This window comes from Primulina eburnea, chromosome 3 (assembly GCF_022965805.1).
Source record: "Primulina eburnea isolate SZY01 chromosome 3, ASM2296580v1, whole genome shotgun sequence".
Classification (NCBI taxonomy): Eukaryota; Viridiplantae; Streptophyta; class Magnoliopsida; order Lamiales; family Gesneriaceae; genus Primulina; species Primulina eburnea.
The window spans coordinates 30,774,339-30,799,791 of NC_133103.1; the positions used below are offsets into that span (position 1 = coordinate 30,774,339).

The window sequence follows — 25,453 nt, forward strand, 5'->3', positions numbered from 1 at the left end:
TAGGTGCGTGACTTCGATTCGGTTTTAGGTAAGCTTTTGGCTTCGAATTTTGGTTGTTCTTGGTGTATTACTTTATAAAAGTAAAGAATTAAGCTCTTCCCCTAATTTCAAGCTAGGTGTTTCCGGCGTGAATAGTATTTCCGGCGACTTGTTCTGGCAAGCCACCTTTGCGAAATTACCGTTGTGCATTCTAGCTTCGTTTCTTGAGGTATTAAGGTTGGAATTTCAGAATTTGTATGGGTTTAATAGGCTGCCCGGAATTCGACTTTTACCCGAGACGAGTTATTTTGGTTTAGTCGTTTGGTATGCGTTGTATTGAAGTGTATAGCGAATTTATATTGTAGGTTATATCGTTGGACGAGTTCATTCGATATTTCTTAAGATTTTCTGTGGTATTGTAAGTTGCAATTGAGGTACGCTCAAACCTATATCATTATGACGCTTATATTGGCGTGTAAGAATATTCAGTGAATTTTGTTTGCTATTATGTGCATTGAATGTTTATTTTGATGCATTCATGCATTAATTATGTTGGCATAACATATTAAGCCTTGACTCCTTTGACGGCTGTTTATGTTGATTCTGTTGAGATATATTGAGTCATCAGAGGGACGAGTGGGTTAGGATTAGCCACATTCCCAGATGACAGCTAGGGATGAGCGACTTAGCTACTCGCATTCCCGATGCTACGTGCATAGACGAGCGGTGATTTGATGCTGCATTTCTGGCACGGGTGGCCACTGTTACTGTTGATGATGCTATTCATTTGGACTCCATTTGGTATCCATTATTCCGTTTTTACCATTCATGCATCGTATAGCATTGCATTTACTTGATATTATAACATGTCCTTTATTTACGTCGTGATTTTACTGGTTTGCCGTACTGGGGTCCGACCCCTATTTTCTTTTGATGTTGTGGTTGTTTTTGATGCCATTGCAGGTCATTCCAGGGGTTTTGACGCGTATGGTGGAGCGTCAAGGAGTGGTACCCAGTAGTCAGTTGGTTTGTGTCAAAGTTCCCAATATATATATATATATATATATATATATATATATATATATATATATATATATATATATTATTCTGGTTTGATACATTTTCCAGGAAGATGCCCTGTGTAGCTGTATGGTTATGTTTTAATGTTGTTTGGATTTTATTTTTGGTATGTTGTGTCTAGTCCTGGCCATTGCGGCTGTAGGATGTTGGTGTGGTTGATTGTGAACTTGGTATTATTTTCGAGCGTATATTGTTGTTGTTGTGTTTTGAAATTTTTGGGATGTCCTACTTACGGGGAGGTCATGCCGAAATTTCTGTAGGCCCTAATGAACGTTTTAAACTCGTTTACGCTGTTTACACCATTAATCCTTATTGTGTGGTAATTGAATATCAATTAAGAGCACGGGCCCTGAAAGTTTGGTATCAGAGCGTAACTGGGATACGCTAGAAATAGAGTCTAGGAGACTCGAGTTTAGGCACAAATAAAATGACTGTGCATGTGTTTGATTATTTTCTCTTACTTGTTTATATGTTTTGAATTAATTGTATCAGCATGACTAGAGCGTATTTGTTTAAGTTTATGCTTTTATACTCAGTAGATTATTTTTCTGCCTGTGGATTAAATCCTTGTGTATTGTAGATGGCACCGGGACGTAAGGGTAGAAAAGGAAAGGAAGTTGTTCAGGAATCTGAAGCTCCAAATGTTAGAGGTGTGACACCTCTTGCTCTGATCTTTTCAAATAACAGCGGAATTTAAAAATTTTACTCTTATAGGAAGGAATGATTTAAAACTTCTCTTGACATAAACACATTTTCAATATTTACAACCAAAAGTATAAATACATGATCAATCAAATGATGCAACAAAAGACAACATCATTTTAATGATCATGCCAAAGTGCTAATAAAACTCTTCTTCCTTCCCTCTCTTATGCATATGACCCCGGCTCCAATCAACGTCCTGGCCCGTCACTCTTCTGCATCACATGAATAACTGAAATGAGTATAAAACTCAGCAAGTGGAACTCTTACATAGCAATGTACATAGCATACTCTGTAAAACATGGCTTTGAAAACATTCAATACCATCAACTCTGAAATATGAATATCATAGCAATACTTAGCAATAACGATGGTATTTCTCTTTACTCTGGTGGATTGATATCAATAGTATCTTTGTCTCTGTACCTATATCCCATCGATATAAATCGATAACTCTGAGGGATATAAGCCTATGGTCGCTGATCAACTAATTGCATGCAATCTCTGACTATGTATCTATCAATCCATAAATCATTTAAACTCTCTCTTTGGCATTTTATCAAACACTTTGAAGACTCTAATCTCTTGTATTCACTTTAACACAATCGAGACATAAAAATGCCTCCAATATATATATAACAAGTGTATCAATACATAATCATGAATCAAATGAAGGGAATAGCACATTAAAACCATTGAAAGACAATACATATATTATCATGTGAGCACAAGGAATGAAATTCCACTTACTACCACTTGGAACACTTGAATCTATACTCTTGGTACAAAACCTACAACAATAAACCATGAATTGCACCATTAACATCTCAATAATCATAAACCCATACCAATTAATCCATCAAACCAACACCATCAACAAACCCATGATTTCTCCCAACACCAAAACCAAGAATAAACTAAACCAAAAGCTTACCTTAGCTTCTAGAACCAACAAGAACCTTGCTCACACTTCAAAATTCCAACAAAATGCTTGAATCAAAGGAAGGAAATGAAAGGAAAAGGAACCCTAGCTTCCTTGTTATGAAGAACCCGAGAAGAATGAGGAAAAATGAGAGAAAAATGAAGTCTCCACCTATTTTATACCTTAAAACACCAAAAACACGACTTTACTATTCACAGACCGCGGGTGCGCTAGCCCATGCACCGCGGGTGCGTATGCCTTCGGTAACTCATCCAAAAATTTGAAACAGTAGACCGCGGGTGCGGTCATCTTTTAGAGAGCGGGTGCGCTCTCCACTCTGCGCACAGCTTCTCCAAAGATCGCCTCCGAAACGCCTCTTCCCTTCATAATTTGGAAACATGGTAAACTACAAAGTTGTAGCTCTATGTCTTTTCTTGAACCTCTCAAAATTTCAGATCATTTGGAGGTCTGAGTAAAATGTTATACTAAATCTCCCAACATGTGTCACTGGAGGAACGTCGTAACACACGACACACTTCGGGGCACTTTTGGCTTACCTTCCACAATGATTTGAACAAAATTCAAAATATGAAAGTTATACCTTTATGTCTTATCTAACCACTTCAATTGGCCTCATACCAATTGGCTCAACATACGAATTATCATGAATTTAATTGTAACGACGCTACAATCGAACTGCACAACATCTATCATCAACAATACTATAAATCATAAATCGCCATCCTTAACATCAAAACTATACTTAAACTTAATCAAATAGTCAATAAACATAAGAAATCCTAAACCATACCGATCACCAAGCTTGGATATTACAATCTCCCCTCCTTAGAGGAATTTCGTCCTCGAAATTGACGTCACTGCGCAAACAACTCAGGGCACTTCTCTTTCATATCGTCCTCTGGTTCCCACGTGGCCTCTTCAATCAAATGATTCCTCCAAAGGACTTTAACAATGCCGATCGCTTTGTTTCTCAATACTTTAACTTTGCGATCCAGAATCTGGACCGGAATCTCTTGGTAAGTCAAATTCGGCGTCAAATCCAATGGCTCGTGGTGAAGAATATGGGAAGGACTCGCAATATATTTCCTGAGCATAGATACATGAAAAACATTGTGAACTCTGTCATGATCTGGCGGTAGGGCTAACCTGTAAGCTCGATCACCAACTCTATCCAAGATCTAAAATGGGCCAATAATTCTCGGACTCAACTTTCCCTTCTTGCCAAACCGCATCACACCCTTGAGAGGTGCAATCTTCAAGAACACATGGTCGCCAACCTCAAACTGCACGGCCTACGACGCACATCAGCATAACTCTTCTGTCTTGACTGCGCTGTTTTCATCCTCTCCCGAATAACAGCAACAACATCAGCTGTCTATTGGACCAACTCTGGACCCAACATCTTCCTCTCACCAATCTCATCCCAATACAAGGGAGATCTACATTTTCGGCCATAAAGCGCTTCATAAGGCGCCATGCCAATCGTCGCTTGGTAACTATTATTGTACGTGAACTCAACCAAAGGCAATTTAGAATCCCAACTACCTGGATAGTCTATAGTACAAGCTCTGAGCATATCCTCTAAAATCTGAATAACTCTCTCTGATTGACCGTAGCTCTGGGGATGATATGATGTACTAAATGCTAACCGTGTACCCATAGCTCTGTGCAAACTCTTCCAAAACTCTGAAGTAAATCTAGGGTCACGATCTGACACAAGCGACACAGGAACACCATGAAGTCTAACAATCTCTGCTATATACTCTTCGGCATACTGGTTCATGGAATACGTTGTCTTAACTGGAAGAAAATGCGCTGACTTGGTCAACCGATCAACGATAACCCAAATAGAGTTATAACATTTCTGCGTCCTTGGAAGACCAGTCACGAAGTCCATCGTAATATGCTCTAATTTCCATTGAGGAATCGGCAATGACAACAATGTCCCAGCAGGTCTCTGGTGCTCGAGCTTCACCTGCTGAAAAGTTAGGCACTGAGAAATAAACATGGCAATATCTTTCTTCATACCTGGCCACCAATAGAGTCTACGAAGATCCTGATACATCTTGGTACCACCTGGATGTATCGAGTATGGCGCGGTATGTGCCTCTGTCAAGACGTCTCGCCGAATATCATCACCAACAGGAATGCAAATACGGCCTCTGAAAGTCACCAAACCATCTCCATTCAATCGAAACTCTGAATTACCTCTCTCCTCTGCTCTGGCTCTCATCTCTGTCAACTATAAATCACTGGCCTGCTGTCTACGGATCATGTCCGTCAATGTAGCCCGAATAACCAATGCTGAAAAACTAGCAATGGTACTCGGAACCACCAAAGCTATCTCCTCTCTCTGCAAGTCTAACAACAACGGCTGCTGAATCATCGAACTCAAAGAAGAACTCGACTTACGGCTCAAAGCATCCGCTACAACATTCGCTTTCCCTGGGTAGTAACTAATAGTCACATCATAGTCTTTGACAAGCTCTAACCACCGTCTCTGTCGCATATTGAGTTCTTTCTGAGAAAACAAATACTTCAAACTCTTGTGGTCCATGAAGATTTCACACTTTTCGCCATACAAATAATGTCTCCAAATCTTCAGGGCGAAAACCACAGCTGCCAGCTCCAAATCATGTGTAGGATAATTCTTCTTGTAGTCCTTCAACTGGAGAGAAGCATAAGCTATAACCTTTCCACGCTGCATCAGCACTGCACCAAGACCTTTCTTCGACGCATCAGTAAAAACAACAAAATCCTCTGAACCACTGGGCATTGCAAGAACAAGAGCTGTCGTCAACTTATCTTTTAACTCTTGAAATCCACTCTGACATTCATTGGATCACTCAAACTTCACAGTCTTCCTCGTCAGATTGGTTAACAGCAGGGCGAGCTTGGAAAAATCTGAAATAAAGAGACGATAATAACCCGCCAAACCAAGAAAACTGCGTACCTCTGATACAGTGGTAGGAATAGGCCACTTCTGTATCGCCTCAATCTTTACTGGATCAACAGCTATACCATCCTTCGAGACCACATGGCCTAAGAAAGAAATCTGCTCCAACCAGAACTCACATTTCTTCAACTTAGCATACAACTTCTTTTCTCTCAACAACTGAAGAACAACTCTGAGGTGTTCTGAGTGAAGCTCTCTGGTCTTGGAATAGATCAATATGTCATCAATAAAAACAATGACAAAACTATCCAAATATGGCTTGAACACCCGGTTCATAAGATCCATGAAGACTGAAGGAGCATTAGTCAGACCAAACGACATAACTAGAAATTCGTAATGACCATACCTGGTCCGAAATGCTGTCTTAGGGATATCAGATTCCCTAACTTTCAACTGATAATAACCAGATCGTAGATCAATCTTTGAAAACACTGTAGCCCCCTTGCAATTGGTCAAAAAGATCATCTATCTGTGGCAACGGATACTTATTCTTAATCGTCACTTTGTTGATTTCTCTGTAGTCAATGCACAACCGCAAAGACCCATCTTTCTTTTTGACAAAATGAACTGGAGCTCCCCAAGGCGAAGAACTCGGCCGAATAAAACCTTTATCCAAAAGATCTTGCAACTGCGTCTTCAACTCTTTCATTTCTGTAGGGCCATTCTATACGGAGCCTTAGAAATAGGAACCGTACCCGGAACTAAATCAATCACAAACTCTACATCTCTGTCTGGCGGTAAACCGGTCACATCATCATCAAATACATCAGGGAATTCTCTTACAACATCAATATCATCAATATTCAACGTCACAATTCCATCCATATCAACAATCGAAGCCAAAAACCCATCACAACCTCTAAACAACAACTTCTTAGCCTCAAGGCACGAAATAAAAGGAAGAACCAGCGAAGTACCTGCACTGGCGAGCATACCTTCCTTATTTTCATCATCTGTAAATTTTACCGTCTTGGCAACACAATCAATCACTGAACGGTAAGTTGATAGCCAATCCATGCCAAGTACAATATCAAACGCAACCATCGAAATAACAATCAAATCAGCATAAACCACCCGCTCATCAATTTGAACAGAGCATGCATACACAATAGATGTCGGGCACAACACATCTCCCGAAGGCAATACAACATTAAACTGGAGGGGAATAGCATAAGGAACTATACCCAAAGATCCAAAAAATAGTTCAGACATAAAAGAATGAGTAGCACCTGTATCAATCAATGTTGTAGCTACTCTGCCTGAAATTAAGATAGTACTAGAGATCACAGAAGAATCAGAATTTATACCTTCCTTCATCATGGTGAAGATGCGACCCTGCACCTTTTCTTTATTCGCTCCTCTCGGATAATCCTTGGCAATATGGCCCACAGTGCCACATCGGTAGCAAGTATAAGAACCAAACCTGCACTCTCCCCGATGATGCCTACTGCACTTGGGACACAATGGCTTCTCGGGATCAAATGGAACTGCCGGTGGTTTAGGACTCGGCTCTAACTTGCCTTTCCCTTTGAAACGATCCTTTCCTCTTTGATTCGAACCATGGCCTCTCTAAGCAATGGCCTGCTGTCTCGCATGTCTCTCTCTTGCAATGTCTTTCTCATCTTGTTCAGCCAACAGAGCCTTAGCCACAATCTCCTTGAATGTCACAGCTTTCGACATGTTGATATCCCTTCTGATTTCTGCTCGAAGGCCTCGAATGAAATGAAAACCCTTATCTTTGTCATTGGAAGCAATGTACGGGGCGAACAGACAGCCCTCCTCGAACTTCAAGATGTACTCATCAACATTCATACCTCCCTGTCGAAGCTCCAAGAACTCAGTCACCTTCCTAGCTCGAAGTGCGTCTGGGAAGTACTTGTCATAGAAAAGATCAGTGAACTCTTGCTACTTCAAAGCTGGAACGTCCACACTAACCTTGGTAGCATTCCACCAAATACGTGTAGCTTTGACTAACATGAACACTGCACAACTGATTCTGTCTTTGTCTTCATATTTCAGATGATCGAAAATAGCCTCAAGTTCCTTGATCCATTCTACGGCCACTAACGGATCAGTGCTTCCTGCAAATTCAGATGGATCCATTCTCTTGAAAGCAGTAAAGATCCCATCAGTACCAACTGCTTGTGCCACTTGACCTCTATCTTGGCCTGCACCTTGCAAATGGAGCAACTGCTGGATCTGCTCACTATGAACCTTGGCTTGCTCTTTCAATAACTTGCCGAACTCATCGACAACTCTAGATGAAGAACTATCCTCACCCTTTGAAGCCTTTCTCTTAGGAGGCATAACCCCTACAATGTGCTCACACAATACATATAAATAGATAACAATGAATAGATGTAGAAGAAGACATACCTGGACTGTTGAAGGTAGACGAAGTCATATGCATTGGTCCGAAGAACGGTGCTCTGATACCACTAAATGTGACACCTCTTGCTCAGATCTTTTCAAATAACAGCGGAATTTAAAAATTTTACTCTTATAGGAAGGAATGATTTAAAACTTCTCTTGACATAAACACATTTTCAATATTTACAACCAAAAGTATAAATACATGATCAATCAAATGATGCAACAAAAGACAAAACATCATTTTAATGATCATGCCAAAGTGCTAACAAAATACTCTTCTTCCTTCCCTCTCTTATGCATATGACCCCGGCTCCAATCAACGTCTTGGCCCGTCACTCTTATCTGCATCACATGAATAACTGAAATGAGTATAAAACTCAGCAAGTGGAACTCTTACTTAGCATACTCTGTAAAACATGGCTTTGAAAACATTCAATACCATCAACTCTGAAATATGAATATCATAGCAATACTTAGCAATAACGATGGTATTTCTCTTTACTCTGGTGGATTGATATCAATAGTATCTCTGTCTCTGTACCTATATCCCATCGATATAAATCGATAACTCTGAGGGATATAAGCCTATGGTCGCTGATCAACTAATTGCATGCAATCTCTGACTATGTATCTATCAATCCATAAATCATTTAAACTCTCTCTTTGGCATTTTATCAAACACTTTGAAGACTCTAATCTCTTGTATTCACTTTAACACAATCGAGACATAAAAATGCCTCCAATATATATATAACAAGTGTATCAATACATAATCATGAATCAAATGAAGGGAATAGCACATTAAAACCATTGAAAGACAATACATATATTATCATGTGAGCACAAGGAATGAAATTCCCCTTACTACCACTTGGAACACTTGAATCTATACTCTTTCAAAACCTACAACAATAAACCATGAATTGCACCATTAACATCTCAATAATCATAAACCCATACCAATTAATCCATCAAACCAACACCATCAACAAACCCATGATTTCTCCCAACACCAAAACCAAGAATAAACTAAACCAAAAGCTTACCTTAGCTTCTAGAACCAACAAGAACCTTGCTCACACTTCAAAATTCCAACAAAATGCTTGAATCAAAGGAAGGAAATGAAAGGAAAAGGAACCCTAGCTTCCTTGTTATGAAGAACCCGAGAAGAATGAGGAAAAATTAGAGAAAAATGAAGTCTCCACCTATTTTATACCTTAAAACACCAAAAACACGACTTTACTATTCACAGACCGCGGGTGCGCTAGCCCATGCACCGCGGGTGCGCTATGCCTTCGGTAACTCATCCAAAAATTTGAAACAGTAGACCGCGGGTGCGGTCATCTTTTAGAGAGCGGGTGCGCTCTCCACTCTGCGCACAGCTTCTCCAAAGATCGCCTCCGAAACGCCTCTTCCCTTCATAATTTGGAAACATGGTAAACTACAAAGTTGTAGCTCTATGTCTTTTCTTGAACCTCTCAAAATTTCAGATCATTTGGAGGTCTGAGTAAAATGTTATACTAAATCTCCCAACATGTGTCACTGGAGGAACGTCGTAACACACGACACACTTCGGGGCACTTTTGGCTTACCTTCCACAATGATTTGAACAAAATTCAAAATAAGAAAGTTATACCTTTATGTCTTATCTAACCACTTCAATTGGCCTCATACCAATTGGCTCAACATACGAATTATCATGAATTTAATTGTAACGACGCTACAATCGAACTGCACAACATCTATCATCAACAATACTATAAATCATAAATCGCCATCCTTAACATCAAAACTATACTTAAACTTAATCAAATAGTCAATAAACATAAGAAATCCTAAACCATACCGATCACCAAGCTTGGATATTACAATCTCCCCTCCTTAGAGGAATTTCGTCCTCGAAATTGACGTCACTGCGCAAACAACTCAGGGCACTTCTCTTTCATATCGTCCTCTGGTTCCCACGTGGCCTCTTCAATCAAATGATTCCTCCAAAGGACTTTAACAATGCCGATCGCTTTGTTTCTCAATACTTTAACTTTGCGATCCAGAATCTGGACCGGAATCTCTTGGTAAGTCAAATTCGGCGTCAAATCCAATGGCTCGTGGTGAAGAATATGGGAAGGACTCGCAATATATTTCCTGAGCATAGATACATGAAAAACATTGTGAACTCTGTCATGATCTGGCGGTAGGGCTAACCTGTAAGCTCGATCATCAACTCTATCCAAGATCTCAAATGGGCCAATAATTCTCGGACTCAACTTTCCCTTCTTGCCAAACCGCATCACACCCTTGAGAGGTGCAATCTTCAAGAACACATGGTCGCCAACCTCAAACTGCACGGCCTACGACGCACATCAGCATAACTCTTCTGTCTTGACTGCGCTGTTTTCATCCTCTCCCGAATAACAGCAACAACATCAGCTGTCTATTGGACCAACTCTGGACCCAACATCTTCCTCTCACCAATCTCATCCCAATACAAGGGAGATCTACATTTTCGGCCATAAAGCGCTTCATAAGGCGCCATGCCAATCGTCGCTTGGTAACTATTATTGTACGTGAACTCAACCAAAGGCAATTTAGAATCCCAACTACCTGGATAGTCTATAGTACAAGCTCTGAGCATATCCTCTAAAATCTGAATAACTCTCTCTGATTGACCGTAGCTCTGGGGATGATATGCTGTACTAAATGCTAACCGTGTACCCATAGCTCTGTGCAAACTCTTCCAAAACTCTGAAGTAAATCTAGGGTCACGATCAGACACAAGCGACACAGGAACACCATGAAGTCTAACAATCTCTGCTATATACTCTTCGGCATACTGGTTCATGGAATACGTTGTCTTAACTGGAAGAAAATGCGCTGACTTGGTCAACCGATCAACGATAACCCAAATAGAGTTATAACATTTCTGCGTCCTTGGAAGACCAGTCACGAAGTCCATCGTAATATGCTCTAATTTCCATTGAGGAATCGGCAATGACAACAATGTCCCAGCAGGTCTCTGGTGCTCGAGCTTCACCTGCTGAAAAGTTAGGCACTGAGAAATAAACATGGCAATATCTTTCTTCATACCTGGCCACCAATAGAGTCTACGAAGATCCTGATACATCTTGGTACCACCTGGATGTATCGAGTATGGCGCGGTATGTGCCTCTGTCAAGACGTCTCGCCGAATATCATCACCAACAGGAATGCAAATACGGCCTCTGAAAGTCACCAAACCATCTCCATTCAATCGAAATTCTGAATTACCTCTCTCCTCTGCTCTGGCTCTCATCTCTGTCAACTATAAATCACTGGCCTGCTGTCTACGGATCATGTCCGTCAATGTAGCCCGAATAACCAATGCTGAAAAACTAGCAATGGTACTCGGAACCACCAAAGCTATCTCCTCTCTCTGCAAGTCTAACAACAACGGCTGCTGAATCATCGAACTCAAAGAAGAACTCGACTTACGGCTCAAAGCATCCGCTACAACATTCGCTTTCCCTGGGTAGTAACTAATAGTCACATCATAGTCTTTGACAAGCTCTAACCACCGTCTCTGTCGCATATTGAGTTCTTTCTGAGAAAACAAATACTTCAAACTCTTGTGGTCCATGAAGATTTCACACTTTTCGCCATACAAATAATGTCTCCAAATCTTCAGGGCGAAAACCACAGCTGCCAGCTCCAAATCATGTGTAGGATAATTCTTCTTGTAGTCCTTCAACTGGAGAGAAGCATAAGCTATAACCTTTCCACGCTGCATCAGCACTGCACCAAGACCTTTCTTCGACGCATCAGTAAAAACAACAAAATCCTCTGAACCACTGGGCATTGCAAGAACAAGAGCTGTCGTCAACTTATCTTTTAACTCTTGAAATCCACTCTGACATTCATTGGATCACTCAAACTTCACAGTCTTCCTCGTCAGATTGGTTAACAGCAGGGCGAGCTTGGAAAAATCTGAAATAAAGAGACGATAATAACCCGCCAAACCAAGAAAACTGCGTACCTCTGATACAGTGGTAGGAATAGGCCACTTCTGTATCGCCTCAATCTTTACTGGATCAACAGCTATACCATCCTTCGAGACCACATGGCTTAAGAAAGAAATCTGCTCCAACCAGAACTCACATTTCTTCAACTTAGCATACAACTTCTTTTCTCTCAACAACTGAAGAACAACTCTGAGGTGTTCTGAGTGAAGCTCTCTGGTCTTGGAATAGATCAATATGTCATCAATAAAAACAATGACAAAACTATCCAAATATGGCTTGAACACCCGGTTCATAAGATCCATGAAGACTGAAGGAGCATTAGTCAGACCAAACGACATAACTAGAAATTCGTAATGACCATACCTGGTCCGAAATGCTGTCTTAGGGATATCAGATTCCCTAACTTTCAACTGATAATAACCAGATCGTAGATCAATCTTTGAAAACACTGTAGCCCCCTGCAATTGGTCAAAAAGATCATCTATCTGTGGCAACGGATACTTATTCTTAATCGTCACTTTGTTGATTTCTCTGTAGTCAATGCACAACCGCAAAGACCCATCTTTCTTTTTGACAAAATGAACTGGAGCTCCCCAAGGCGAAGAACTCGGCCGAATAAAACCTTTATCCAAAAGATCTTGCAACTGCGTCTTCAACTCTTTCATTTCTGTAGGGCCATTCTATACGGAGCCTTAGAAATAGGAACCGTACCCGGAACTAAATCAATCACAAACTCTACATCTCTGTCTGGCGGTAAACCGGTCACATCATCATCAAATACATCAGGGAATTCTCTTACAACATCAATATCATCAATATTCAACGTCACAATTCCATCCATATCAACAATCGAAGCCAAAAACCCATCACAACCTCTAAACAACAACTTCTTAGCCTCAAGGCACGAAATAAAAGGAAGAACCAGCGAAGTACCTGCACTGGCGAGCATACCTTCCTTATTTTCATCATCTGTAAATTTTACCGTCTTGGCAACACAATCAATCACTGAACGGTAAGTTGATAGCCAATCCATGCCAAGTACAATATCAAACGCAACCATCGAAATAACAATCAAATCAGCATAAACCACCCGCTCATCAATTTGAACAGAGCATGCATACACAATAGATGTCGGGCACAACACATCTCCCGAAGGCAATACAACATTAAACTGGAGGGGAATAGCATAAGGAACTATACCCAAAGATCTAAAAAATAGTTCAGACATAAAAGAATGAGTAGCACCTGTATCAATCAATGTTGTAGCTACTCTGCCTGAAATTAAGATAGTACTAGAGATCACAGAAGAATCAGAATTTATACCTTCCTTCATCATGGTGAAGATGCGACCCTGCACCTTTTCTTTATTCGCTCCTCTCGGACAATCCTTGGCAATATGGCCCACAGTGCCACATCGGTAGCAAGTATAAGAACCAAACCTGAACTCTCCCCGATGATGCCTACTGCACTTGGGACACAATGGCTTCTCGGGATCAAATGGAACTGCCGGTGGTTTAGGACTCGGCTCTAACTTGCCTTTCCCTTTGAAACGATCCTTTCCTCTTTGATTCGAACCATGGCCTCTCTAAGCAATGGCCTGCTGTCTCGCCTGTCTCTCTCTTGCAATGTCTTTCTCATCTTGTTCAGCCAACAGAGCCTTAGCCACAATCTCCTTGAATGTCACAGCTTTCGACATGTTGATATCCCTTCTGATTTCTGCTCGAAGGCCTCGAATGAAATGAAAACCCTTATCTTTGTCATTGGAAGCAATGTACGGGGCGAACAGACAGCCCTCCTCGAACTTCAAGATGTACTCATCAACATTCATACCTCCCTGTCGAAGCTCCAAGAACTCAGTCACCTTCCTAGCTCGAAGTGCGTCTGGGAAGTACTTGTCATAGAAAAGATCAGTGAACTCTTGCTACTTCAAAGCTGGAACGTCCACACTAACCTTGGTAGCATTCCACCAAATACGTGTAGCTTTGACTAACATGAACACTGCACAACTGATTCTGTCTTTGTCTTCATATTTCAGATGATCGAAAATAGCCTCAAGTTCCTTGATCCATTCTACGGCCACTAACGGATCAGTGCTTCGTGCAAATTCAGATGGATCCATTCTCTTGAAAGCAGTAAAGATCCCATCAGTACCAACTGCTTGTGCCACTTGACCTCTATCTTGGCATGCACCTTGCAAATGGAGCAACTGCTGGATCTGCTCACTATGAACCTTGGCTTGCTCTTTCAATAACTTGCCGAACTCATCGACAACTCTAGATGAAGAACTATCCTCACCCTTTGAAGCCTTTCTCTTAGGAGGCATAACCCCTACAATGTGCTCACACAATACATATAAATAGATAACAATGAATAGATGTAGAAGAAGACATACCTGGACTGTTGAAGGTAGACGAAGTCATATGCATTGGTCCGAAGAACGGTGCTCTGATATCACTAAATGTGACACCTCTTGCTCAGATCTTTTCAAATAACAGCGGAATTTAAAAATTTTACTCTTATAGGAAGGAATGATTTAAAACTTCTCTTGACATAAACACATTTTCAATATTTACAACCAAAAGTATAAATACATGATCAATCAAATGATGCAACAAAAGACAAAACATCATTTTAATGATCATGCCAAAGTGCTAACAAAATACTCTTCTTCCTTCCCTCTCTTATGCATATGACCCCGGCTCCAATCAACGTCTTGGCCCGTCACTCTTATCTGCATCACATGAATAACTGAAATGAGTATAAAACTCAGCAAGTGGAACTCTTACATAGCAATGTACATAGCATACTCTGTAAAACATGGCTTTGAAAACATTCAATACCATCAACTCTGAAATATGAATATCATAGCAATACTTAGCAATAACGATGGTATTTCTCTTTACTCTGGTGGATTGATATCAATAGTATCTCTGTCTCTGTACCTATATCCATCGATATAAATCGATAACTCTGAGGGATATAAGCCTATGGTCGTTGATCAACTAATTGCATGCAATCTCTGACTATGTATCTATCAATCCATAAATCATTTAAACTCTCTCTTTGGCATTTTATCAAACACTTTGAAGACTCTAATCTCTTGTATTCACTTTAACACAATCGAGACATAAAAATGCCTCCAATATATATATAACAAGTGTATCAATACATAATCATGAATCAAATGAAGGGAATAGCATATTAAAACCATTGAAAGACAATACATATATTATCATGTGAGCACAAGGAATGAAATTCCACTTACTACCACTTGGAACACTTGAATCTATACTCTTGGTACAAAACCTACAACAATAAACCATGAATTGCACCATTAACATCTCAATAATCATAAACCCATACCAATTAATCCATCAAACCAACACCATCAACAAACCCATGATTTCTCCCAACACCAAAACCAAGAATAAACTAAACCAAAAGCTTACCTTAGCTTCTAGAACCAACATGAACCTTGCTCACACTTCAAAATTCCAACAAAATGCTTGAATCAAAGGATGGAAATGAAAGGAAAAGGAACCCTAGCTTCCTTTCTATGAAGAACCCGAGAAGAATGAGGAAAAATGAGAGAAAAATGAAGTCTCCACCTATTTTGTACCTTAAAACACCACCACTCTGCGCACAGCTTCTCCAAAGATCGCCTCCGAAACGCCTCTTCCCTTCATAATTTGGAAACATGGTAAACTACAAAGTTGTAGCTCTATGTCTTTTCTTGAACCTCTCAAAATTTCAGATCATTTGGAGGTCTGATAAAACGTTATACTAAATCTCCCAACATGTGTCACTGGAGGAACGTCGAAACACACGACACACTTCGGGGCACTTTTGGCTTACCTTCTACAATGATTTGAACAAAATTCAAAATAACAAAGTTATACCTCTATGTCTTATCTAACCACTCCAATTTGCCACATACCAATTGGCTCAACATACGAATTATCATGAATTTAATGGTAACGACGCTACAATCGAACTACACAACATCTATCATCAACAATACTATAAATCATAAATCGCCATCCTTAACATCAAAACTATACTTAAACTTACCCCAATAGTCAATAGACATAAGAAATCCTAAACCATACCGATCACCAAGCTTGGATATTACAAGAGGACTTAACGAGACTGATTGGGGAAGACGAGGTCGTCGTCCTCATGGTGAAGCACGAAATGTCAACGTCGTGCATGAAGTGGATCAGTTGACCAGAGGAATGGGTGAAATGGAACTAGTCATATCCCGATTTCAGAACATGCGTCCTCCTCGATTCTTTGGGAATGAAGTTGGTGAGAAAGCTATAGCATGGCTAAAGAGTATGAAGCGTTTGTTCAATATGTTGGAGTACACCCCTGAATTGCATCTTAAGTTGGCTATTTGTCAACTAAAAGACCGAGCCCAGTTATGGTGGGAAACTACTGAGGAAGCTTTGAAAGAATCAGGTGAAAGAGTTACTTGGGATGTATTTTGCGCTCAGTTTGCTCGAGAGTATTCAACGCCTTTGTATTATTCGGCCAAGGAAGCTGAATTCAATAGATTGACTCAGGGTAATATGATTGTAATGGAGTATGCCTCTCAATTTTCAGCGCTTCTTGCCTATCTCCCTCATGTTGCTAGCAGTGATCGGAACAAGGTACCGCATTTTATGCAAGGATTGAATCGAACCATTTGCACTTTAGTAGTAGCTGGAGCACCTGTTAATTATGCCGATGCTGTAGAGAAAGCCAAGAATGTGGAGGCAAGTCTACTTTTGACAGAACCATAGTCAGTTCAACCAGGTTTTCCTCAGAGTTTCGGGGGCAATGTGCCGATGCCAGTTGGTGCACCACTATACCGACCTTTACTGCCATATCAGCCTTCGCAGTCTTATCAGCAACCAAAGCAGCAAAAATTTAAGGCCAAAGGATAACAGTTCAAGAAATAGACTCGTAGTAGTTCTTATAGTTCCGGCAGTCAGCGTGGAAGTTCATTTGGGTCACTAGTTGGAGTATTTTGTGATCGTTGTGGTGGTAAGCATTTCAGCACTCAGTGTACGGGAGTTCATGGATCTTGTAATATCTGTGGGCAAGTCGGACATTACGCTAGAGTATGTCCGAATGCAGTAAGACAACAATTTCAGCAACCTCAGTTTGGTCAGGATTTTAGAGGACCAACAACTAGACCTTTTGTTCCGACTCAGTCTTTTCAGCAATCTAGCTATCCTCAGCCTAGAGTTTCGGTTCAGCAACGTTTCCTAGGGCCACAACAGGCTCAAGTTCATGCTTTAACTCAAGATCAAGTTCAAGACGCACTGGGCGGAGTTATTGCAGGTATCTGCCTTATTTTTAATCATCATGCTCGTATACTGATATACACAAGAGCATCTCATTCATTTGTATCTGTTGTATTTGTTGATGAGCATGAGATTGCTACTATTCCGTTGATAGATACTGTGTCAGTCTCTACACATGCCGGTGTATGTTTGATGTCTCATGAGATAATTCTGAATTGTGTGATTAGATTCGATGATAATATTATGATATCTAATCTCATCAAGCTAGATATGTCTGACTTCGACTGTATTCTGGGAATGGATACTCTGTCTAATTATCGAGCTATCGTTGATTGTTTCCATAGAGTTGTCAGATTCAGACCATATTATGGCAGTAAATGGAAGTTTTACGGTAGTGATTCACAATAACGTATTCCATTAGTTTCAGCAATGGAAATGTTTAGAATCTTGTCGACAGAAAATGAAGCATTCATGATCTATGCAGTTGATGCGACACAGGGAAAAAGATTTGAAGTTTCTGATATTCCTGTTGTCAAGGAATTCCCTGATGTATTTCCAGATGAAATTACAGGATTTCCACCCCAGAGGGAAATCGATTTTAGCATTGAGTTGGTGTCCGGGACAAATCCTATTTCTAGAGCACCAAACCGTTTGGCTCCAGCGGAATTGAAAGAACTAAAAGAGCAATTACAGGACTTACAGGAAAAAGACTATATTAGACCAAGTATGTCACCTTGGGGAGCTCCGCTATTGTTTGTCAAGAAGAAAGACGGAATGATGAGAATGTGCATTGATTACAGACAGTTGAACAAAGCTACTGTGAAGAATAAGTATCCTCTGCCACGTATCGATGACTTGTTTGATCAGTTGCAGGGTACGTCTGTGTATTCAAAGATCGATCTTCGTTCTGGCTACCAACAACTTTGAGTTCGAGAGGAAAGATGTTCCGATGACAACATTTCGAATGCGTTATGGGCATTATAAATTTCTAGTTGTGCCTTTTGGATTGACTAATGTTCATGCGGTTTTTATGGATTTGATGAATCGTGTTTTTCGAGAATTTATAGACAGATTTGTTATTGTCTTCATAGATGACATTCTGATTTATTCAAAAACAAGGAAGGAGCATCAAGAACATTTAAGGTTGGTCCTCCAGACACTTAGAGCAGCGCAATTGTATGCAAAATTTTCTAAATGTGATTTCTGGTTGGACAGAGTAGTATTTCTAGGTCATGTTATATCAGCTCAAGGAGTATCAGTGGATCCTAGTAAAGTGGAAGCTGTTATCAATTGGCCAACACCGACGAATATTTCTGATATTCGCAGTTTCTTGGGATTGGCAGGATATTATAGGCGTTTCATTGAAGGATTTTATATTATAGCAAGGCCTATGACTCAATTAACGCAAAAAGATCGACGTTTTGTGTGGACTGATGAATGTGAGTCAAGTTTTCAGATTTGAAGGAAAAGTTGACAACAGCTCCAGTGCTAGCTTTGCCATCAAGCTCAGGTGGATATGTTATTTGTTCAGATGCATCTCTAAATGGACTTGGATGTGTTCTAATGAAAAATGGGCGAGTGAATGCATATGCTTCTCGTCAGTTGAAACCGCATGAAACCCGATATCCAGTTCATGACTTTGATTGTGAGATTCAGTATCAACCAGGACGAATGAATCTTGTTGCAGATGCTCTCAGCAGGAAAGTTCAGAACGCTATGCTGACATCTTTAACTATCTCTAAAGTTCACGAGCACTTAGGAACTTCAGGATGGACTTATCAGATCAGTGGAGACTACTTTATAGTATCATCTATTCAAGTTGAGCCACAGATTTTATCCAGCATCAAAGCAGCACAGAAGACCGATCCGCATATTCATAGATTGAAAGAATTGTCTCGAACAGGTCAGACAGAAAAGTTTAGTGTTGTTTCAGATGACAGTCTACGCTTTAATGGTAGACTTGTGGTTCCAAATTTGATAGATCTGAAATAATCCATACTAAAGGAAGCACATTGTAGTCGGCACAGTATTCATCCAGGAATTCGAAAGATGTATCATACCTTGAGAGCTCATTATTGGTGGGAAGGTATGAAGAAAGATATTTCTCATTTTGTGGCTAAATGTTTAACGTTTCAACAAGTTAAAGCTGAGAGGATGAGACATGGTGGAATGTTACATAGTCTTGAAGTACCGCAGTGGAACTGGGAGCACATTGCTATGGATTTTGTGACTCATTTGCCTCGTTCTAATCGTGGTTGTGATGCGATTTGGGTGATTGTTGATAGATTGTCTAAATCAGCTCATTTTATTCCGTATGATCGTACTTGCACTTATTTGAAAATGGCGAAACTGTACATTGATCATATAGTGAGATTGCATGGTGTGCCAGTAACCATAGTATCTGATCGTGATCCAAGATTTGCTTCGAAGTTTTGGAGAAGTTTGCAATCAGCTTTGGGTTCAAAGTTGGCTATGAGCACTGCCTATCACCCGCAGACAGATGGTCAGTCAGAAAGAATCATCCAGACTCTAGAGGATATGTTACGAGCGGTAGTGATGGATTTCAAAGGTGGTTGGCAAGAATCATTGTCTTTGGTTGAATTCTCTTACAATAATAGTTTTCAGGCAACAATCAGTATGGCACCATTTGAAGTTTTGTATGGAAGAAAGTGCAGATCGCCGATATGTTGGGAATATGTAGGAGAAAGACAGATGTCAAAACCAGAATTTATTCAAGAAATGAAAGATAAAGTTGAATTGATCAGGAAAAGGATGAAAGCAGCCCAAGATCGTCAAGCCAGTTATGCTAATAAAAGGCGTAGACCTTTAGAGTTCCAAGTGGGCGATTATGTTTTCTTGAAAGTATCACCATTCCGGGGTACTATGAGATTTGGACATAATGGGAAGTTAGCTCCGCGTTATATTGGTCCGTATATGATTGTTGAGAGGATTGGCACATTGGCGTATCGTTTGGATTTGCCGCCGAGTTTGTCTTTGATACATAATGTGTTTCATGTATCTATGTTGCGGAAGTATGAGCCAGATCCGTCTCATATCTTGAATGTCGTGGATGTGGAGTTGGACAGTTCTCTTAGCTATATTGAACATCCTATGAAAATTTTGGACCGCAAGGAAAGACAGATCAGGAGCTAGACAATTCCACTAGTTTTGGTGCAATGGAGTAGGCATGGAAGAGAAGAATCTACATGGGAATTAGAGGCAAAGATGCGACAAGAATGGCCTCATTTGTTTGAGAATGCAATGAATTACGCGATGTATTCTGAATTTCCTATGTATTATCAGATGTAATGTTGTGGATATCAGTGTTGTGTTTGTTAGATTTCGAGGACGAAATCTTTTATTTAGTGGGGGAGATTGTGAGTCCCAATTACTAAATTGGCCCAGCCCATTACCATTTTATTTTAATAACCCCAACCCATTTGAGAAATCAGAATCACTCAATTCCAGAAAGCTCTTTCCCCAGCTTTGCAACTCGTCGTTCCTCTCTTGGTTCTGCTTCAGTCGCGTAGCGCCACCGATGGTCGGAGAATAGTGCAGCAGCTTAGCAAAATTTCTTCCTCCATTCTATTAGCTTCTTTCTTGCTATGAATTGGAAGGAATTGAGCTCGATCATCATGATTTCCAGCAGCTAGGTGCGTGACTTTGATTCGGTTTTAGGTAAGCTTTTGGCTTCGAATTTTGGTTGTTCTTGGTGTATTAGTTTATAAAAGTGAAGAATTAAGCTCTTCCCCTAATTTCCAGCTAGGTTTCCGGCGTGAACAGTATTTCCGGCGACTTGTTCCGGCGAGCCACCTTTGCGAAATTACCGTTGTGCATTCTCGCTTATTTTCTTGAGGTATTAAGCTTGGAATTTCAGAATTTGTATGGGTTTATTAGGCTGCCCGGAATTCGACTTTTAACCGGGACGATTTATTTTGGTTTAGTCGTTTGGTATGCATTGTATTGAAGTGTATAGCGAATTTATATTGTAGGTTATATCGTTGGACGAGTTCATTCGATATTCCTTAAGATTTTTTCTGTGGTATTGTAAGTTGCAATTGAGGTACGCTCAAATCTATATCATTATGACGCTTATATTGGCGTGTAAGAATATTCGGTGAATGTTGTTTGCTATTATGTGCATTGAATGTTTATTTTGATGCATTCATGCATTAATTATGTTGGCATAACATATTCAGCCTTGACTCATTTGACGGCTGTTTATGTTGATTCTGTTGAGATATATGTCATCAGAGGGACGAGTGGGTTAGGATTAGCCACATTCCCAGATGACAGCTAGGGACGAGCGACTTAGCTACTCGCATTCCCAATGCTACGTGCATGGACGAGCGGCGATTTGATGCTGAATTCCTTGCACGGGTGACCACTATTACTGTTATTCATTTGGACTCCATTTGGTATCCATTATTCCGTTGTTACCATTCATGCATCGTATAGCATTGCATTTACTTGATATTATTTCATGTCCTTTATTTACGTCGTGATTTTACCGGTTTGTCGTACTGGGGTCCAACCCCTGTTTTATTTTGATGTTGTGGTTGTTTTTGATGTCATAGCAGGTAATTCCAGGGGTTTTGACGCGTCTGGTGGAGCGTCAGGGAGTGGTACCCAGTAGTCAGTTGGTTTGTGTCAGAGTTCCCAGATATTTATATATATTATTCTGGTTTGATACATTTGCCAGAGAGATGCCCTGTGTAGCTGTATGGTTATGTTTTAATGTTGTTTGGATTTTATTTGTGGTATGTTGTGTCTAGTCCTGGCCATTGCGGCTGTAGGATGTTGGTGTAGTTGATTGTGAACTTGGTATTATTTTCGAGCGTATATTGTTGTTGTTGTGTTTTGAAGTTTTTGGGATGTCCTACTTACGGGGAGGTCATGCAGAAATTTCTGTAGGCCTAATGAACATTTTAAACTCGTTTTCGCTGCTTACACCATTAATCCTTGTTGTGTGGTAATTAATATCAATTAAGAGCACGGGCCCTGACATTTACAAGGGCGAATCATCCATGAGGCCATCATTAGCTAAGCCCAAATACAGGTCTGGTGATGACTAGGATGATGAAGATTATGAGTTTGTGGTCTGCAAGAAGTCCACAACTCCCACTGTGAGGAGTTCTTCACATGATGAATATCCAAATCCTCAAATTGCTGTTGCACAGTCTTTTTCTGAGGAACCGGCTTTTTCGGATGACGACGAGGTCTTTCTTGCCCAATTTCTAATAAAATTGAATAAAGACAAAGGGGCTGCCTCTGTATCAGCTCCTGAAGATCCGAGGTCGAAAGTTCTTATAATGATGATGAAAGTGAAGACGTTGCGGGTGATGTTGATGAAATTTTGCACAACAATGAAAACGAAGACTATGATTTAAGCAAAGCCTTTTCATCTAAGTTCCACACTGAGAAATCTCCGAGGCGGTGGTATTTGTATGACAACCCTGAGTTCGTTGATGAAAATAACGGGAATACATATATCTTTGGTATAAGAGTTTAATTTCTAGAATATCGAGTTCTTAAATTCTAAATTTGATATTTAATATTTAAAGGAATTTGTTTCCTAATGAAAGAATATTTTCCATATCTAACTTTATTCGTAACAGTGTACAACAAAAACAAATTTATCAAATAGCACCTATCAGAATTGTGAATGGACTTAGTACAATCAAATAAAATCAAAAACTGAGGATACATATGGTACATTGATCGAGATTTTACAAGATATTTTAGCATTTTTTTCAAAATAATTAGATACACTTACAAGCATGTCATGAAAGTAATTATGCAAAGGTTAACTTACGAAGAAATAAATAACAAAGCCCACTTACAGCGTTATTGAAGCTATGATTCAGAGTTTACTTAAACTTAGAGGAATCATGACCGAACTCGGACATGAATCCAGTGACAATTTGGAAAACAATTCATAGCAAAAAATATTCGGAACCACTCTTCCTTGGTGGCGTCGGCCGAGAGGTGTTTTGGTTGGGCTAGTGCTCGAATTTTTAGAGGCTCTTTGGGATTAATTTTTTAACATTTTCTTCAACATATGAGGTCCTATTTATAGGTACAAATATGTCTCTTCCCCTCCCCTTGACCGCCCCCTTGAAGCCCAAGTAAAGCCATCATGTGTTCAGACTTTATCCGTACTCAAGGGTCACTTTGGTTAGCTCAAGGGTCATTTCTGGCACATTAAATTTGTCCAATCCTTTAGCTGCATTTTTGGTTCTTTTAGGACAAGAAGGGATGAACTTCCTTAAGCTAAAATATTTGGTTAATAAGCTAGAGATTTACTCCTCTGGTGATGACGCTTCGATTATCGTGGTTTCTCATAGCGCAGATTCCTTTTGAGCTAATCCTCGAGCTTTTGAGCTGATCCCTCGAGCCTTCTTAGCTGAAAGTTTAAGTTTATAGTTGAGTTTTATAATTAAGCTTAAATTTTGAGCTTAATATTTATTTTATTGTCTACATGATTTACTTCGAAAATCAAGATCCTCACATCCCACCCTTCTTATTGGAAGTTTCTTCCTCGAAACTTTATTTGTTAAATATTTAAAGGGATGAGGGTGCTGAGTGCGCACACTTTCTTTTAATTCCCTAGTTGCTTCTCGTTCTGTGTGATTTAACCATTGTATCTTGACATATGGAATTGTACGGCGTCTTAACACTTGGTCTTTGGTGTCCACTATTCGAATAGGGACTTCTTCGTACTTCAGATCTTCGTTCAGATTTCCTTCGATTAGTATAAGTGCAACTTTAAGTATGTGACTTGGATCTGAGACATAATTCCTTAGTTGTGAGATGTGGAAAACGTTGTGAATCCTTGAAATGTCTGGTGGTAAAGCCATTTGATAGGCTAGGTTCCCACTTTTTAAAGTATTTCGAAAGGTCCGACATACCTCGGATTTAGTTTTCCGGATTTTGTGAATCGAACCTGAAACGTCTATTGCTTAAAATACTACTAGAATTATTTTTTTTCAAGCTAATTTTCGAAAATTACATTTTTATACATGCATGCAATAACAGCTGGAAATTATACATTTTAAAATAAAAGAATTCAACTAAAAGTAAAAACACTGCAATTAAAAAAATGAGACAACAATCAAGCCTAACATGTCATTTAAAATAATTCAAAAGTGAAACCTACGAAAATCCTGACAATCATCAACATATAGAAAAAAGAGTATGAAAATGTCCGATATCAATCTTAACTCATAAACGTAATGTGCGGAAAAATATAGTCATCGGGTTAGCTTGCGCACATCCAGCCCCGCCTACTCAGTTTTCGGCGCCTCTAGTCTCCTAAAAAATATGGTCACTTGCATCATTCACACCTAGTGAGTCTAAAGTCTCAGCACACCATAATCTTTATAAAGAGTACATATATATAACATGCAACCGTGAAAAGTATTGTAATCAACATAAATTTTATGATATTAAAAAAAAACATAAACGTAAACGTATCGTAACAAAGCACAACGTGTAACGTACCGTACTTTTAGACTACTTTAAAATTTGTGGAAAAATAAAAAAAAAATAGATATGAAATAAACCTCCGAATTTTGATTAAAATAAACTGTTCACCAAAATATTTGAATAAAAAGATCACAAATAAAGTTTGCTAAAAATACTTGTTCAAAAAACGTGAAGAAATCTCGTAACAGTCAGAGTATTAAAATCGTCGTACATAAAATCTTAAAACATTGGAGGTCCTCGGGTTTAGCCTCCTACGCAGACCGAACCGGCTCATTGGTCCCCACCACTTGTATCCTTATACGCGTCATCACCTGCATCGATCAAGTCTATTGAGTCTAAAGACTCAACATATATAAACGGTAGATAACAAATAATATGTAATAAAACCATATGCATCTTTAAAGTAGAGCGTACATACTTGAAACTTGAACGTAATAACATAAACATAGACGTGACATCATCATAAAACTTTTCATAAACATACTTAGATCATACATACTTCAACATGCATAACTTCATCATTTTGAGTAGAGATATGTTTCAAAGCATGTCACCCATACATAAATGTGCCTGATCAGACTAAACAACAGTACTGGGTTGGCAAGGATGTCCACTACGACATACATGAGATCCCCGGTCATGCTTT

General features: G+C 39.7%; 2 protein-coding genes across 2 annotated transcripts; both read left to right on the forward strand.

Moving 5' to 3' along the window:
• The first annotated feature begins 16,263 nt into the window (after positions 1 to 16,263).
• On the forward strand, positions 16,264 to 19,311 carry LOC140827246 (uncharacterized). The gene is made up of 4 exons (XM_073189882.1): positions 16,264 to 16,811; positions 17,070 to 17,356; positions 17,741 to 18,043; positions 18,776 to 19,311. The coding sequence occupies exons 1-4, from the start codon at positions 16,264 to 16,266 to the stop codon at positions 19,309 to 19,311; spliced, it is 1,674 nt and encodes a 557-aa protein (XP_073045983.1).
• A 57-nt stretch (positions 19,312 to 19,368) lies between these two features.
• LOC140827247 (uncharacterized) lies at positions 19,369 to 20,472 on the forward strand. The gene is made up of 2 exons (XM_073189883.1): positions 19,369 to 19,573; positions 20,021 to 20,472. Exons 1-2 carry the CDS (start codon positions 19,369 to 19,371, stop codon positions 20,470 to 20,472), a joined length of 657 nt encoding a protein of 218 aa, XP_073045984.1.
• The last annotated feature ends 4,981 nt before the right edge of the window (positions 20,473 to 25,453 follow it).

Excerpts from the sequence above, each read along its gene's own strand:
- LOC140827246 (XM_073189882.1), top strand. The coding sequence starts at position 16,264 with ATGGGTGAAATGGAACTAGTCATATCCCGATTTCAGAACATGCGTCCT. Across the intron at positions 16,812-17,069 it reads CTACTTTTGACAGAACCATA|CACTCAGTGTACGGGAGTTC; the intron begins GTCAGTTCAACC and ends TAAGCATTTCAG. Across the intron at positions 18,044-18,775 it reads AAAAGACTATATTAGACCAA|ATTTGAAGGAAAAGTTGACA; the intron begins GTATGTCACCTT and ends TCAAGTTTTCAG.
- LOC140827247 (XM_073189883.1), top strand. The coding sequence starts at position 19,369 with ATGTATCATACCTTGAGAGCTCATTATTGGTGGGAAGGTATGAAGAAA. Across the intron at positions 19,574-20,020 it reads TTTGCCTCGTTCTAATCGTG|GAGAAAGACAGATGTCAAAA; the intron begins GTTGTGATGCGA and ends GGGAATATGTAG.